Here is a 16,390-nt window from a genome sequence, read left to right as displayed (position 1 = left end):
GGCACTCAGAGGCTCCCGTATATGTTCCACATGTCTTGCATTGAACGTGTAATAAACCATTGCCTCGAAACCCGCGCTTGAATGAAGGAGTACACTACATGGTGTCAGAAGTTCGGGACCTCAAAACTCAGCAAAAAAGGGGAAGCAGTCACCCAGCTCTTGTGTAACAGAGTAGGGTAACGTCCTGAACGTCACCGCATGAGTAAGTAGCTCAAATTGAAGTTATACTTACAAATGAAGAGTCAAATTTGACGCATCGACAGCACGGTCAAATCACCGATGTGAAGTTAGTTCCTCGTTCTTCGTTTGACGTTCGACATTCAACGTTGAACAAGTAACTGTTCCATATTCGAACGTTGAATAAGTAACCGTTTGACATTCAGGGTGCGCTCGCCTAAATGGCTATGGAGTGCAACAGGGACAAAAAACAAGCTGTTTCCAATATATGTTGATTTGAAGCTTTGCATGGTGAAGTCATGAGATGTATAGTACAATAGGCTTGCCGTTGCAGCATGGACTTAGTCTCTTAGAAGATGTGTGGTTATTAAAAGAACCAGTAAGTGCTGACTCGACTTTTCGGTCAGGATACTCTCGCTGTCCTTTGGAGAGGGTGCTAGACTCAAGACCTTAATTTCAACCAGGGAAAAAAACTATTTCGACTCTGAATAGGGGTCTCACAACCTTTTGTCATGTTGGAGCATTTCTTTGTCTTTAAACCAGAGTAAAAAACGAATGAATTAAACCAAACTTTTTTTACAATGAATATCAAACACCTAAACCCCATGCCCCGCCCAGAGATGATGTCATTGGTCTTTTGAATCGGGGAGGGACTCCTTCCATCTCGGCGTATGTGGTTCTTTGGTGTGGAACAATCCCCGGACGCAAGACTTGCCGTTTAATAGATAGAACTAGAGGTTAATACTAAAAACGTCCTTTTTTTCATGAAACTATTTCACAGAATCGAAAATACACCAATCCCACGACTGAGTATACATTTTTTACTGTGCTTATCTGCACATTAGTGACCTCGTTGCGTCCATTTCAACCAGGGTAAACTTAAGGCAGACATTCGCATAGTGAAAACAGCTGTGATGAAAGTCTTGTCTCGGCGGTAGACTTCTCCGCTTGGAAACTACAGTGGAAAAATGAATGCCTCACACTAGACTTTTCGGCCATCGAAATAAAACACCCAATCCCGTGTTTTAGATGTGGAGGCTGTGGTTTATATGGAGGGTTGGTTTATAAAGGCATTCCGGATGGGTTGGGGTTTGAAACGGTATTCGTGGCTTGTATTACTGACCACACGTGCACTGGAGACAAGACTTTCATCACAGCTGTTTTCACTATGCGAATGTCTGCCTTAAGTTTACCCTGGTTGAAATGGACGCAACGGGGTCACTAATGTGCAGATAAGCACAGTAAAAAATGTATACTCAGTCGTGGGATTGGTGTATTTTCGATTCTGCCCATTAGCTCAGAAGTCTGAGGTTGAAAGAGTCAACTACCTCATGACTTATATTGGAGATAAAGGAAGAGAAGTTTACACAACTTTTCAGTGGGCAACACCTAATGAATGCGACAAGCTAGAGGCAGTTTATGCTAAATTCGAGAAATATGTGGCTCCCAGAAAGAATCAGATCCGTGCCACAATCAATTTCAACAGGCGTAAACAGCTTGAAGGAGAGAAATTTGATAGTTTTGTCACTGATCTGCGCGTGCTAGTCAAAGATTGCGGCTATGATGATGAAGAGCGCATGATAAGAGATGCCATAGTTCTTCATGCATTCAATCATGCAGTTCAAGAGAAATGCCTTGAGAAAGGAGACGAGCTGACGCTTGCCATGGCCATCAAAATTGGCCAAAACTACGAAACATCTCAAGAAAGCTTGAAAGAAATAAACAAAGATGAAGATCGTAAAGTCAATGCTGTAAAGTCAGCACATCACTCTCGAAAGTCAAGCTATATTAAGACACACAGCCAGCAAAAGCCACAACGTCAAGGAACCAGTGTCAATCCAAAGAAATCCACAAGATCTGATGCCAAACGCGGCAAAGAGAAAAAGTGCCACAAATGCGGGTATGAAGCAGATCATCGAAAATGCCCCGCTAAGAATCAAACCTGCGACTTCTGCAAGAAACCAAATCATTTTGCATCAGTTTGCAGAAGACGACTCGCAGCACATGGGATGGAAAGTGCCAACGTTCAGAGCACATCCGAAAGTGATGATTTTTCTTCAGATGAAGAATACACTCATCTCATTAGCGCATTAGATGATGAATCCGCGTCTAATGAATGGTTCGAGAAAGTATGGATCAACAACAAAAATGTTGAGGTGCAGATTGACACGGGGGCAGCCCAATCCATCATGCCCCTACACATCTATGAAACGCTTGGGGACATTAAAGAGTTGAGCCCAAGTGATCGGAAGTTTGAGTCATACTCCAGCAATAAGCTGAAAGTGGAAGGGTGCACTACACTGCCCACATGCCACAAAAATGTGTGCAGAACGGATGTGCCTTACTATGTCTTACAGGCACTTCTCAGTGGAGATGCCAGCAAGAAACTTAGACTCATAGACAGAGTCTACGGGCTCGAGCAGTACCCCGAGCTCAAGAAAAACACTGGCACTCTTCCAGGAAAGTATTCCTTGAAAATCGACCCATCGGTAAAGCCAGTAGTGCATGGCCCCAGACGCCAGCCACAAGCTCTTATGCCAAAGATAATCGACAAGCTGCAAGAAATGGAGCGTGACAAACATATTGCAAAAGTCACTGAACCCACAGATTGGGTGAGCTCCATGGTTGTCGTCGTGAAGAATGAGAAGGTGAGAATCTGTTCTGATCCAAAGGATCTCAACAAGGCAATTCGCCGTGAACACTACCCGATCCCATCAGTCGAAGAAGTTCTTTCGTCCATGCCAGCCTCCAAGTTTTTTTCTGTTATCGACGCCAAGTCTGGGTTCTTGCAGATAGAGCTTGATTACGAGTCAAGCCTCCTCACGACGTTTAACACGCCAATTGGTCGCTTCAGATGGCTACGTCTTCCATTTGGCATAAAAAGCGCTCCTGAAATCTTCCAGCGTGTCATGGACACAATGCTCGAGGGTATAGAAGGAGCACGAGCCATAATGGATGACATCCTGATAGCGGGCAAGAATCCCAAACACCATGATGAAGTTATGAAGGCTGTTATAACCAGAGCCACTGAGTGGAACCTAAAGCTCAACTTCGACAAATGCCACATAAGACAAACACAAGTCAAGTACGTTGGCCATCTTGTCACTGCCAGCGGATTGAAACCAGACCCTGACAAGGTCAAAGCGATGAAAGAGATGCCAGAGCCAAAGACAAAGGACGACGTCCGAAGATTCCTAGGCTGCATCCAGTACCTGGCAAAGTTCATCCCAAATCTCAGTGAAGTTGATCAGCCACTTCGCCAAATGATGAAGAAAGATGTCACATTCCACTGGGACAAGCCTCAGAAACAAAGCTTTGCCAAACTCAAAGAGCTTTGTAGTGCTGTCCCAGTTCTAGCATACTATGATGTCCGCAAAGAGACAACCATACAGTGTGACGCAAGTAGCTATGCTCTTGGTGGAGTGCTACTCCAAGAAGGCAAACCAATCGCCTACACATCCAGAGCCATGACTCCGACAGAGATGAGGTATGCCCAGATCGAGAAGGAAATGCTTGCGATCGTCCATTCACTATGTGTTCGGCAAGTCTGTAACTGTCGAAAGTGACCACAGGCCACTACAGGCAATCTTCTCCAAACCTCTACTGTCGGCTCCCATGAGGTTGCAGTCCATGCTTCTCAAACTGCAGCCATACGACCTGACAGTCACATACAAACCAGGCAAAGAAATCCCAATAGGAGACCTACTCAGCCGAGCCAACCTACCCGATACAGAGCCTGACATCAAACCAGTAGTCATCAATATGGTAGACTACATCTCCGTCACACCCACACGCTACAGTGAGTTCCAGAGGAAAACAGCAGATGAGCTGAATGAGCTGCATTCCGTGATCTTGAAGGGCTGGCCAGATACCAAACAAGAAACACCACATGCCGTACGCGAGTACTGGAACACAAGAGATGAGCTTGCAATCTCTGATGGTATCATCTACAAGGGCATGAGAATCGTTGTGCCACCAAGCATGAGGCGTGACATGCTCGCTTTGATCCATGAGTCCCACATGGGCATCGTCAAGTGCAAGCAAAAGGCACGTGAAGCCTTGTTCTGGCCTGGAATGACGCAACAAATAGAAGAACTGGTCCAAGATTGCAGAGCCTGCAACTCACACCAGAACCAGCAGCCTGCCGAGACACTCAAACCAACGAAGGTACCTGATCTCCCTTGGATCGAGCTGGGATCAGACATATTCCAGTTTGAAGGCCAGCAGTACCTTCTGACCATCGACTACTTCTCCAAATTCATCGAAGTCGACAAACTCGCAGACACAACCAGTGCAACAGTCATTGATGCCTTGAAGTCACAGTTTAGCAGACACGGCATTCCTGAAAAGTTGCGAACAGACAATGGTCCACAATACTCATCTGTAGAATTCAGTGCTTTCTGCAAAGACTACGCAGTCATCCATGTTACCTCTTCTCCCCATCACCCTCAATCCAAGGTGAAGCAGAGCGTGCAGTTCAAACGTTGAAACGCTTGTGGAAGAAATGCGACGACAAACACCTGGTAATGCTTGACTACCGCACAACCCCACTAGCAAGCTGTGACCTGTCACCGGCTCAGCTGCTTATGAGTCGCAGACCTCGAAATAAGCTACCTGTCGCACGCAGTTTACTTCGTCCCAAGGTACATAAGACATCCGACATAAAGCAACGACTTGCCCAAGGTCAGGGCAAACAGCAACACTACTTCAACAAGAAGGCACACGACCTGCCACCATTGAAGTCTGGAGACCCTGTGAGGATGGCACCATTTCCAGGTGCTAAGCAGTGGGTTCCAGCCACGGTCGTAGACCACCACGAAGCACCACGATCATACATAGTTCAGTATGATGGTCGCAAATACCGACGCAATAGGCGACACCTTCGTCTGTCTACCCACCAGGCCAACAAACAACCCCCACCAGCAGTTGTCCCAGATCCTGTTCCAGACACTCCACCCAAACCCCAAACCGTTACCCCTGACCTGACCAGCAAACCTGACCCGAGACCACAACCAGCACACCAAGATGCTAATCCTGCCAAACCACCGTACATCACCCGAAGTGGACGAGTCGTAAAACCTACCGTCCGTATGGATTTGTAAATGGACAGTTACCAATTAAAAGAGCTTTCACAGTTATATTTCAAAGAACCTTTCAGTTATAAATCAAGGAGCCATTCACAGTTATATTTCAAAGAGCTTAAGCATAATCACCTTATTGTAAAAGCCAAGTGAGATTTCAAACATAGCTCAATAATGCAACTTAGCCACACAACTCAGTTTACCTCTCAGCTTCTGATTTTATTCCAAATTCGAACGCCATCTCATTCTATATGAACCCAAAACAGTTGCTTGGCAACTCTTGTTAATTAAAATGTTCCTTTATATTTTAACGGACACTTATATAGTTAGAGTTCAGCTGTTATTAAAGTTGTGAGTGTTACTACCTTTTGATTGTAAAAAGAAAGGGAGATGTCACATATGGCACTCAGAGGCTCCCGTATATGTTCCACATGTCTTGCATTGAACGTGTAATAAACCATTGCCTCGAAACCCACGCTTGAATGAAGGAGTACACTACACTAGTAACCTTAACCTGCGTGGAGCGTTGAAGGTCAATCAAAACCGTATTACCATAGAGCTCTATGGTATTACAGTCTTCACCCGATGCTTGAGCACGCTTTCCTCAAAACTAGGCGAAGTTTTTAGTGTCCTGAGGTTGGAAAGCAACAATTCTTTGTCTTTAAGTTTGGCACCGTCATTGAAACTATACTAGTACAGAATTAGAAACGGCGACAAATGTGGAGCGCGCATAGAGATTTGTATTGTGACGTCATTTGCCAACCAGTGGTAGTAGTGCGCATGCGCCTGCCTTATTTGCATATTTCATTCTTACGGTCCATTACTATTCGATGAGGGATGGCGAACAAAAACACTATCAGGGTACTGAACGGAGAGTAAACTTTGTTTTTTGGTAAATGACACTGAAGCACTTCGCAAGACGCCTAATGTTTGTTGATAATAATGTGATACCCACTTTATAGGTCACGTGACTTAACGGGCGCAATTGGTCTACAGGTCTGTGTGTATTTAACCTCGAGTTGCTGATTTTGCAACAACTACTGGCAGGACACATTTTTTTTAATGATAGCGTCGCTTGTTCAGTTGGTTCAAATGGCGACACTCCCATGCAGGGACATAATTGCACATTGCGTGAGACCAAGTTCAGCCAACGCGACGTATTCCGCTATATCAGGTATATGTAATGCAAGTCTCATCTCTACACTGAAAATGCAGTTTTAATATAGTTATAAAGGGGGCCCGGCCTTGAGTTTACTGGCTGGGTCATACAAGAGATGAACTGATGTGAAAAACAAAACAAAAATCAAACAAACACTGATTCGAACATATCTCTGTCTTTCTTCATGTGGTTATTATATTTCCCAATCTTAGTTTGCCAAAACCAAAACAAGGTTGGAAGCTATGGTCACTCTACAAGTTGTGTGCTTGACAATGCTGTATGATTAAAACAAAGTTATTCCAAGTCCACCGTCCGTCGACAAAAACGCTGAGGACGAGCTGAAAGGCCGTCATAGTTTAGTTTTATGTGCGGTAAAGTTTTCTGGAACGGAAAGTGAGTCTAAGACCACAAATGGGAATTCAACAAACTTGTAAGGGCACTTAGCGGAGGAACAGCTCTAGCCAATTTTATTCTTCGACATGGCATTCGATTTCTTACATAATTAAGAATTAAACACTAGTACATCACATGTAGCCCCAGACTTGGGCCAGTCGACTCGTTTACCATACGGAGGGTCGTCAAGTAAGGCCCTCTTCAGCCGCCCAGGCACAATATCCTGTCCAGTTTAACGTTGTGAAAAAAATGGCTCGGGATTTCGGTTTCATCTTTAAAGCGAGCACTTCTGTATGGAAATCCATACCTTATTCCAGACTTGTATTTGCCAGTCTGCATACTTCGCCAAAGGTATGAGTCTTCCTTACGTACATGCGGCTCAAAAGCCATGAAAGAGTGTTTGTGAGAGGAGGTGGACTTTATACACACGCCAGTTTATCTGTACAGTTCAAGAAATGGCCATGGTGTTGTACATACTGTTTGTGTACTCGTACACCTGCAACAAATAATGTTGTATAACTCGTGACATGACCTGTACCTGGAAGAAGTGATATAAGTATTTATAAGTATTTATCTTTCCACCCCTCCTCAAACACAGTGTGACACTGCCTGTGCCAATTCAACGTGGCGTTTCAATTTGTGTACCTGCAGGCTGCATTGTTTGCTTCCACAAACGGTACGTTTGAAATGTGTCATTAGTACAGGTTTCCCCGGCCAATTTCACCAAGTTTTCATTCATTTCAGCGCTTAAAATGGAATTGAATGACCACGTTGATTGTCTTCAACAATAACATAGAACCGTTAAATTTTACTATCTGTGCACTGGGTGCTTTTAAATTGAATTGCATCGGTCATTCACTGACTTTCACAGGGAGCGGCATAGAGGAGTTGATTGGGCATTCATTCTCATTGATGGGAAGACATTCATTTGAAAAAGATTCAGGCATCTTTTGAGGCATTTCGTGTGTCACTTGTCCTTCAAAAGTCTGATCAACCACAAGAAAACATCGGGAAAAGTACCAAAGAGATGTGTTCCCGATGGTTCATGCCCCGTTACACTACAAGAGATCATTGGATGAAGGCAGCGGATGATTTCCGCGTCCTTCAACTTCACAACTTCTATTTGATTCTTCTGTTGAACAAAAAAGATTTGTTCGTAGGTTTAACGTCTCGGAGCAAATGATATAGAAATCATACATTTTTTGTACAGTTTCAATGTATTTCTTCAAAACTGACAGAATTATTACAGAATGGCTCACCCGAAACTTAATTAATGAACAAACTGAAAATGTCTGCACATTCCACCTACACAAACAAAGTTTTAGGCCTATTTGTCCATTTTCATATACAGACACGGCTTTTAACGTTGCTGTAGGCAGCCTCAACATGCAGATTGTGCTCCTCGTTGTTTGTGTTCTTTTGCTTACTGTCATCTGGATCCGCCGTCCACGAAACCTGCCACCAGGCCCGCCGGCATGGCCGCTCATAGGTAACACTCGCGGCCTGCGGAAGGGCCCATTGTACGTGGTTCTGACTGACTGGGCCCGGCAGTATGGGAGCGTCATGCGTATCTGGATGGGACCTCAGCTGGCAGTTGTTCTCAGCGACATCAGTGCCATCAAAGAAGCGCTCATGAAGCAGGCTGATTTTTTCTCCAACAGATATGTCACTCCGAAGACCAGAATCCTTTTGTCGATCAAGGGTAAGATGACTCACTGCGATTAAAATGGTTAGAAAAGCATTTTTGCAGAAGTAGAACTGATGAGAACTAACCAGAACTGTACGGATCACGACATGTTGCTTATAAGACAGCCTTCTGCAGAGTTTACTTTTAGTTCCTCGGACTTTTTAAGTGCGGCCATACTCGGATAAACTTGCCCAGATTGTTCTGGTAGTTGCATTAATAGAAGAGCAAAATGACATATTTTGTCATGATGTAGTCGCGTTTTACCTCTTTATATAAAGCATCAAACAATAATACGAATGCTAAATTCCCATTTTTTTTACTCTATATATAGCAAGTGAGTGCAAATAGTATTGATACGCCCATGCAGCCCTTTCTTCTTTGGTCAAGAGACGCCCCACACAAATCTTCAAGCCACTACCTTTTTTCCATTCCAAGAAAATGAAAAGAAACTTTTCCACTTCTTAAGCCAAAACGTTTCAACTTCTGACCGTGTTCTTCACAATCGTTCTCAGGGAAGTACTGCGTTTTCTTAAGACATTATGGGACCAAAGGTAAATTGTCTGAAAGGTGAACAACAGATTTTTTTTTTTTTTCGTTTTTAATTTTTTTTTTCATTTCCCATATTTTCTTAAGTTTTGTTTCTGGGAGGCAAGTACTCCCCTTGCCCCCTCCAGGCTCGTGGCGTCTATTGCAGTAAATGTTATGGGTCTGTGATAATTCAGAAAAACAGAGTTTGGGTAATGACATATTGAGAATTTTCCAACAAATCCCATTAGACCCAGTTGCCTTATACCACAACAGTCTTGAGAGGGGTTTCATCGTCATAGTGACTTGAACTTGATTCTGCCGTTCTCTCTTACCGAATTTCTCTAATGTCACTATGAATAATCTCTTGCTGATATGAAAATCGCCGCGCTTTTAGACCACAGATGAATCATTTAAGAGCTGTTAGTGGTGTGCCACCACACTTCTGTAGGTATGCGTGTGTTACATGCCACTGTCAACCAATTAGGATGTTGTGACCTGTAAAGTACACATGGACACGTCACGTTTAATAATGTAATGGTGTCATTTCGAATAATTCGTCTGACCCCTTTTTTTGGTTAGGAAGTTTCATCTTTTCCAACGGTGAAGTTGGAAAAGAGCGGCGTCGTTTCGGGTTGAGCGCCCTAAGAACTCTCGGCATGGGCAAGAAAAATGTGGAGCACAAAATCAACGAAGAGGCTCGCCATCTCTTAGAGAGCTTCGCCAGCCGACGAGAGAAGCCCTTTGACCCGGAGCACAACATCTTAAACGCGGTCTCCAACATCATCTGCATGATTAGTTTTGGCTACCGATTCGAGTACTCCGACCCCAAGTTTGCTCGTCTCATAAAACTCGTCAAGACTAACCTGTCCGATTCATCATTCGCCATGCTTGGTAATCTCTTCCCGTTTCTGTTGTATACGCCTCTGTACAAGGAAACACGCGAACGTTCGAGAGAAATTGCTGTCTTCATCAAAAAGGTTATCCAGGTAAAAAAGAAATTTAAAAAGGAAACGGTATTTTTGGCACACTGAGTGTCTGCTTCTAGACCAATGTGAGCACGAGTGTCCATTGCAAGGACGTTTTTCAAAAGTATATTAAATTCACAGCATGGATTGCCAGGGCTCTATAAATTATGCAAAACCTTCTCAAGGGTAAAGCAAGGCCCAACCCTGAAAAGAGTTGGAAAAAAGAAAAATATCACCAGCTTCCTTTATTTTGACAGAATGTGTAAACATTTGAACTGCGTCACACATGTACTGATTAGGGAATTATTATAAAGGTGTAAAAATTTCGAAAGTTGTCATCGCGAACGGCAAAGGAAATGACAGAATAAAACCCACTTTTCCTAAAAAATAAACTATTTTACTGTAACCCTACTAATGAGTTTAACGTAGTTTTATTTTCAATTTTGTTTGATATGTTTGGACATTCTGGTTTTGTGCAGAGGCAGAAAACCTCATTTAATGCACAGAAAAAAATGCTGAAAGTTTTGATGGTTTGGTGCTCTGAATTTCCTTTTCTTTGACGAGTCATTGTTGTTGGAGTTTGTGACAATATTTCATCGAGCAACGCTTTCTCGGAAATGGTGAGCAAAAGTGGAGTTCATGAATTTGTTCAAAAAACATGTAACCTGAGCAGTGCTTTCCCTGATTGACGTCACAGCATAGCCGGCTTTTGTTGTCCATGTGAGCACGGACAATTCTAGCAAGTGTACTTTGTAATTCATGTGACATCCAAAAACTGTCAAAATGTTAAACATTTAAAGAAAAGTGTAAAGTTGCATAGAAAGTGCATACGAGAAGACTTGGATCTTTAAAGGTAACACGAGGAATTTCAGGCCAACATACCGATATCTTTTGCCCTTTCGTATCAAGGAACACCAGGAGTCATTTGATCCCAACGACGTCCGTGACATAATTGACATGTGCCTTCTTGAAATCAAACGATCAGAGAAGATGGGGGCGGTGCGTGTCGACGTAGAACCCATCTTGTCCGAAGAGAACTTTTGGAGAGGTATATATGACCTCTTCCTTGCCGGCACCGACACTACAGCAAATACTTTGATGTGGATATTGATATATATGGCGCTATACCCTGACGTGCAGAAATCAGTGAGTAGCAAATGAAGTTATGAATGTATCCAGTCCCTGGTATAGAAAAAGTGGCATTATGGTTACTAATTTAGACGGATTAATGTATCATAACTGTCAATTCCGTTTTATGTACGAGTGAAAACTAAACTTTCAGTTGCATATTATCGACAGGAAGCCTTTTGTGTCTCCTTCCGATTTGGACACTGGTGATCCATCTTTTTATTACAACTATACTACATGTACTTTTCCGGAGGCCTCTGTTGCTTGAAACACACACTTGTGCCTAATGCAGAACTTGAAAATACGCCTGTGTATCCCATTTAAGGTTATTTTTTTAAGAATTTATGTTGCTTGGATATGGGCATTCCGTTCGTTCATTGGTGTTTACTGTAATGCAAAGAATCACTCATGACCAAAGGTGTAATGTCATTCCGGGAAGGAGCATTAATTTTGGAGCCAAGTATCTCAGCCCGGAAAAATCTGTCAAAATTGTGGATAATTTCTTGATTCATCATTGTTTCAGCACATGACAGTAAGCTAGAGAGCGAAATTTTCAACAAGCACATTTTGAATTCATAACTTGCACTGAAATACATAATTTGAACATAATTTCTCTCATAATCAGGAAAGGCTACACAATGTCATTTCAATGTCTCGATATTTTAAGGGGTATACAGGAGATGTTTTTGGCTTTTACGCCTGTGTAATTTGTTATATTCATGAGCAAACCTTGTGTTGTCATGCTGGGTAATAACCTCAATGTGACGGCTATTTCGATAAAGCTAGCATTTTAGATATTGTGCTGTTGCAAATTTTCTTTCTTTTTCCTTTTTGGTGATTCCTTGATGTACGAACGTGACAGTCCCCCCATTCCTTTCCAATTGCTTAATGAGTCAACATATCAGGTGTACAGTTTGAACAGACGCCTGCATGCATGAACAGATCTTCCTAGATTGACATCGTAACAACAGCAAACTCGGTTGTTCATAAAGCAAGGTCGTTTTTAAATGACAATTGCATACTCGTTCAATAGCCGAAAAGGGATGTATAAAGTAGGTTTTAAGAGGTATAGAAAGTTGCTCGAATTTACAGTCATCGCATTCATCTCATGACCCCTTAAGGGGGAACCTTTAATAAAATAAAAGGGATGTCAAATGGTTGTCATTCGTGTGAAAAGAGGTGTTGAAAGCTTCACAAAATATTTTCAAAGTTAAATTAATGTTATCTCTGGACTTTTGATTGTAGGTGCAAAAGGAAATCGATGATGTCATCGGATCCGACCGGCAGCCTACGTTCGAAGACCGAAAGCAAATGCCATACACGAACGCCGTGTTGATGGAGACACAACGCGTCCGCCCCGTAGCACCCATCGCAATACCGCATGAGACGCGACAAGAGACCACGTTAATGGGATATACTTTGCCAGCGAACACAAGTATGCTTTGAGTTTGATTTATCAAGTACATTGTATTTTGCGCCTCGTCATTCTCGAAGCTTTATCTGTGATGGGTCCTTTTTTTGGGGGGGGGTGAGTTATTGACGATATGAACTGCTAATCGGCGGAATAAAAGTTGTTGTCCAAGCGACTATTCAGCCAATGGTGGATGCTGTCGCGTGGAGGGTTTTCGCATGTCTGACATAACACTTTTATTCCAGTGCTGTGACCTATTTCAGCGGAGTGCATTTGAAGAGCATGTGAATGCATAAACATGTGTAGAGAATATTGCTTCTGAATCACAAAGCTTAACCTGCTGAACCTACTTTATTTGTAGCCACGTAGCCTATGCTTTCTAAGATACAAGAAAGAGAATCAATGGACCAAATAAACTGATTCAAACTAATTGGGTTCGGTTGTCTTTTAGCCAAAAATAATCCCCATTCATTAATCCATTGATTTCACGCAGTCGTGTATGCTAATATTTGGGCCACTCTGAATGATCCAAACTGCTGGAAAGACCCGGAGAAATTCGACCCCTCCCGATTCCTATCCAAAGACGGCAAGACAGTGGAGAAACCAGAGGCTTTTATTCCATTTGGTCTTGGTATGTTTTGACATTTTCTCCGCGTAGTCCATTTATTAGGCCTACGCCAGTTATGAGCGATCACTGTCATATTCCTCGTCTCTGCGGTTTCATTTCTGACGTCACTTTTTCAATTCATTTATCTCATTGAAAGATTACCGTACGTCATGTTTGAAATAGTATGTCCTCTCGGATTCAAGCAGTTTCTGTTTTTTCTCCTGTCTCAGGTCGGCGCATTTGCATGGGAGAGGCACTTGCTAGGATGGAGATGTTCCTCTTCTTTGTCAACCTCCTCCAGCGATTCACGTTCTCTTTGCCTGCTGGCAATCCAACCCCATCTCTGGAGGGTATTGCCGGTATCACTTTGGGGCCCCAACTTTATGAAATTATTGCTACTAAACGCTGAACCTTGTTTATCCTTCAAGTTATATCAATGAACGGTAAGAAGTTCAAATTGAAAATGGCACGGAATGTTTCAGATGAAATCACACTATGCCGTATTTTCTTTAAGAAATAACTTCGAGTTCCAGTGGTTTCATCGAAAGTATTTAAATCTCTCACTTATATCAGATAACGAAAACTTTATCTTGGTAATTTCTTGACACAGAGTGTCAATATTGTTGTTTTGCAGATCAAGACAGGTGTACAACATTTGGAATTGCTGTGGAATAATTTTCTGTACTCGTAAGCCTTGAGCCATTGTATTGACAACATAATTCAGTTCTAATTACCCAATGATCTTTCCGATAACCGATATGATTGTTGACGGATGGATATACAAATAATGAATGTTTGTTCATTGCTAGCATTGCAGTGGTAAGAATGATTTTATGAGGTGATAGATTAAATTGTCCATTTCACTCGGCTTCGCACTGTGGAATGGAACCTATCACCTGTCATCAAATAAAACCACTCTCCCCATTGCACGGCTGTGAACCATTCATGCTTTGTTGCAATATTTGAACAAATCCCTATAATAACCTGCTCTGGATAAATTCAATGCCATATATATATCGGCCGTGAGTTCAGAAATTTCTCTTGATCGAGGAATGCATGTTCTATCTACTGTGTGACGAAAAATTCAATATTATGTCACGTGATCATTAATCCATTTACATGTACATACATGAGAAGGTGACGGGTATCGCAGGCACGGTAACAAAATTTAATACGTGTAGCATGCAGTCAGCCGTGCCCAAATATTTGTACACGACCATCCTCAACTCTCATGTTGGTATTGCAGGCATTAAAGATTTGGATATTTGTGAATTTTCATTTTCAACGATTTTACCAACATTTATGGGGAGCGGTTGACAATTTATATAGCGTGAGTCGTTATTTTAAGATAAAAGATGGTTCCTATGGTCGATAATAGTTTTAGTTTAGTCTGAAACATTATATTAACGTTCAAGGATTGTCATTAATTTGTCTTTCGATAAGCATGCTATTGTAACCTAGATTTTGTGTAGGAGTTTCTTTAAATGCGTGTTACCGTAATTTGTCAAGGTTGGTGTCGGGTATACGTAAGAACAACTGATTCGTTTTTGTCATGGATTTTGGTTTTTGATTGCAGGGTCTTTGGGTTCTAGTTCAGGGTTTGGTTTTGGTCATAGTAATTGGTTTGTTTTTGAAGATCAAAACGGGTTGTGTAACCTGGCTATATTTTAAGTAAGTTTATGGTTTATCATCCACATGTATGTCATGATACTCGTATTCTGGGAACCCGTGCTTTTATTCAATCAACGCCTGATAACACTAATCTAGTAGAAGTTGAATTGCTATCGAGTTCACTTATTCACTACTGAAAGGCTTGGCAGACCGTTCCAACTGCGTTATGCAGAAGAATGCATTCTTCAAATTTTAAAGTGTACACTAAAGCGTGGATTAGGCTTTATGCCCTGGCAAAGAATGAGCAGTCATTCCTTCTTGGTCTCTGCTCACTGCACCAGCCTGGTTTATGTTAATTTGTATGGCCTATATATACTTGGGCGGCTCTGTACATGCAACCGGCAGCTGCAGGAATGTGTGTACATGTACACTGTCAGCAATGACCAGCGCTTGTTGGAGGTCCGATTAAGGAACAGCCAATTTTTTAAATAAACTTTTATTATGAACACATTGGACTCTTGGAGAACTTGTCATCCTCACTACTCATAAATAACTGCTTAAATGGTCAATTGTACGTATTGTTGAGAAATTACCAGACGTTAAAATGAAATAATTTTTCTTACGTGCAACACCCTGATCTGAAAATTAGGATTCCCCTTGTGGGTAGTTCCTGGTTCCTCATGCATGTGCTTAGTTCGTTCTTTTGTTTGTAGTAAAAACCCCTGCATTTATGTTATTGCACTCGATGGAATATTTCCCATTCAACTCACTGAGCTAAATACGAATAAAAACAAATCGAATTCAGTTGGAAACTCTCAGAGAGTGGGAACATCACAAGTGCCCTTTTTAGCCAGGACGAGTTTTACCTGGTGGCCAGAGTTGGAATTTGTTTTCCTATTTTCCTGCTGTGGTTATATTAGTTGTTCTGTGATTAGCACAAGGGTAACCAAGTTAGTTGGAATGTGTTACCTCCAAAAAGAAGGGAACGTTTCATGAGGGTTTGAGAGGATGGTTGGGCCGACTTTAACGGAACTACGCGGAGTCATAGTTTTTAGAAGGTTAATAAAGTTAGTTGAACTGTTCAACGTGAAAGTAGCGTTTGCCCAAGGTTAACGAAACGTACTCCTTGGACGTATTTACATCCGATGTTGTAGCTGACAAAGGTTTCTTGCCAATGGGGTCACCCAGGGTTACTCGGCCCTGGATCATTGTATTGAAGTCATTGGAGGGGTAACCTGTGGAAATACTGTCACCTCTGAGGATGGCCGAGCTGGAGGCCAGTAGTCATTGCAGATATAAGATCCATCTGAAGCACAAACTTTCTTCTGCATCAGATGTATCTTATTTCACAGGCTTCATCCTCTAGACAAATTGGGCCTGCTTGGTCACGTGACCTACAGTGGGTATCAAACATCAGCAAACAGCATCCTCCCACAACAGAGAATGTTATAAGTGTTATTTACCAACTGTAAAGTCGACAGTCCTGAACTGATGAGACTACTGATGTGCTTAGTACCGTTCTGACAACAGGCTGTATTTTTGGTAAACAACACTTAAAATATGTGGTCCACTCTGTAAAAATGAGTCATAAGTCGCCAGAGCCACTTTTTGAGTTTTCATTTGTATTAGAAAGAGCAAATTGA

General features: G+C 42.2%; 1 protein-coding gene across 5 annotated transcripts; it reads left to right on the top strand.

Annotated features, from left to right (window-relative positions):
* The first annotated feature begins 39 nt into the window (after positions 1-39).
* On the top strand, positions 40-15,565 carry LOC110979585 (cytochrome P450 2U1-like). Of its 5 annotated transcripts, XM_087133027.1 has the most exons (9): positions 47-202; positions 7,409-7,486; positions 8,162-8,512; positions 9,605-10,011; positions 10,900-11,136; positions 12,364-12,553; positions 13,023-13,160; positions 13,367-13,579; positions 13,771-15,565. In XM_087133027.1, exons 3-8 carry the CDS (start codon positions 8,197-8,199, stop codon positions 13,543-13,545), a joined length of 1,467 nt encoding a protein of 488 aa, XP_086989153.1. In that variant the 5' UTR covers positions 47-202; positions 7,409-7,486; positions 8,162-8,196; the 3' UTR covers positions 13,546-13,579; positions 13,771-15,565. The 5 variants fall into 5 exon arrangements, with proteins under 5 accessions (XP_086989155.1, XP_086989153.1, XP_086989152.1 ...); XM_087133026.1 differs by having other exon boundaries at positions 13,367-15,565; XM_087133028.1 differs by lacking the exon at positions 47-202 and adding an exon at positions 6,335-6,432 and having other exon boundaries at positions 13,367-15,565.
* The last annotated feature ends 825 nt before the right edge of the window (positions 15,566-16,390 follow it).

This window comes from Acanthaster planci, linkage group LG02 (assembly GCF_054643075.1).
Source record: "Acanthaster planci isolate LZ-2023a linkage group LG02, COTS_SCS, whole genome shotgun sequence".
Taxonomy (NCBI): domain Eukaryota; kingdom Metazoa; phylum Echinodermata; class Asteroidea; order Valvatida; family Acanthasteridae; genus Acanthaster; species Acanthaster planci.
The sequence above is the reverse complement of the archived record's forward strand: the minus strand, read 5'-3'. Positions and strand labels throughout refer to the sequence as shown.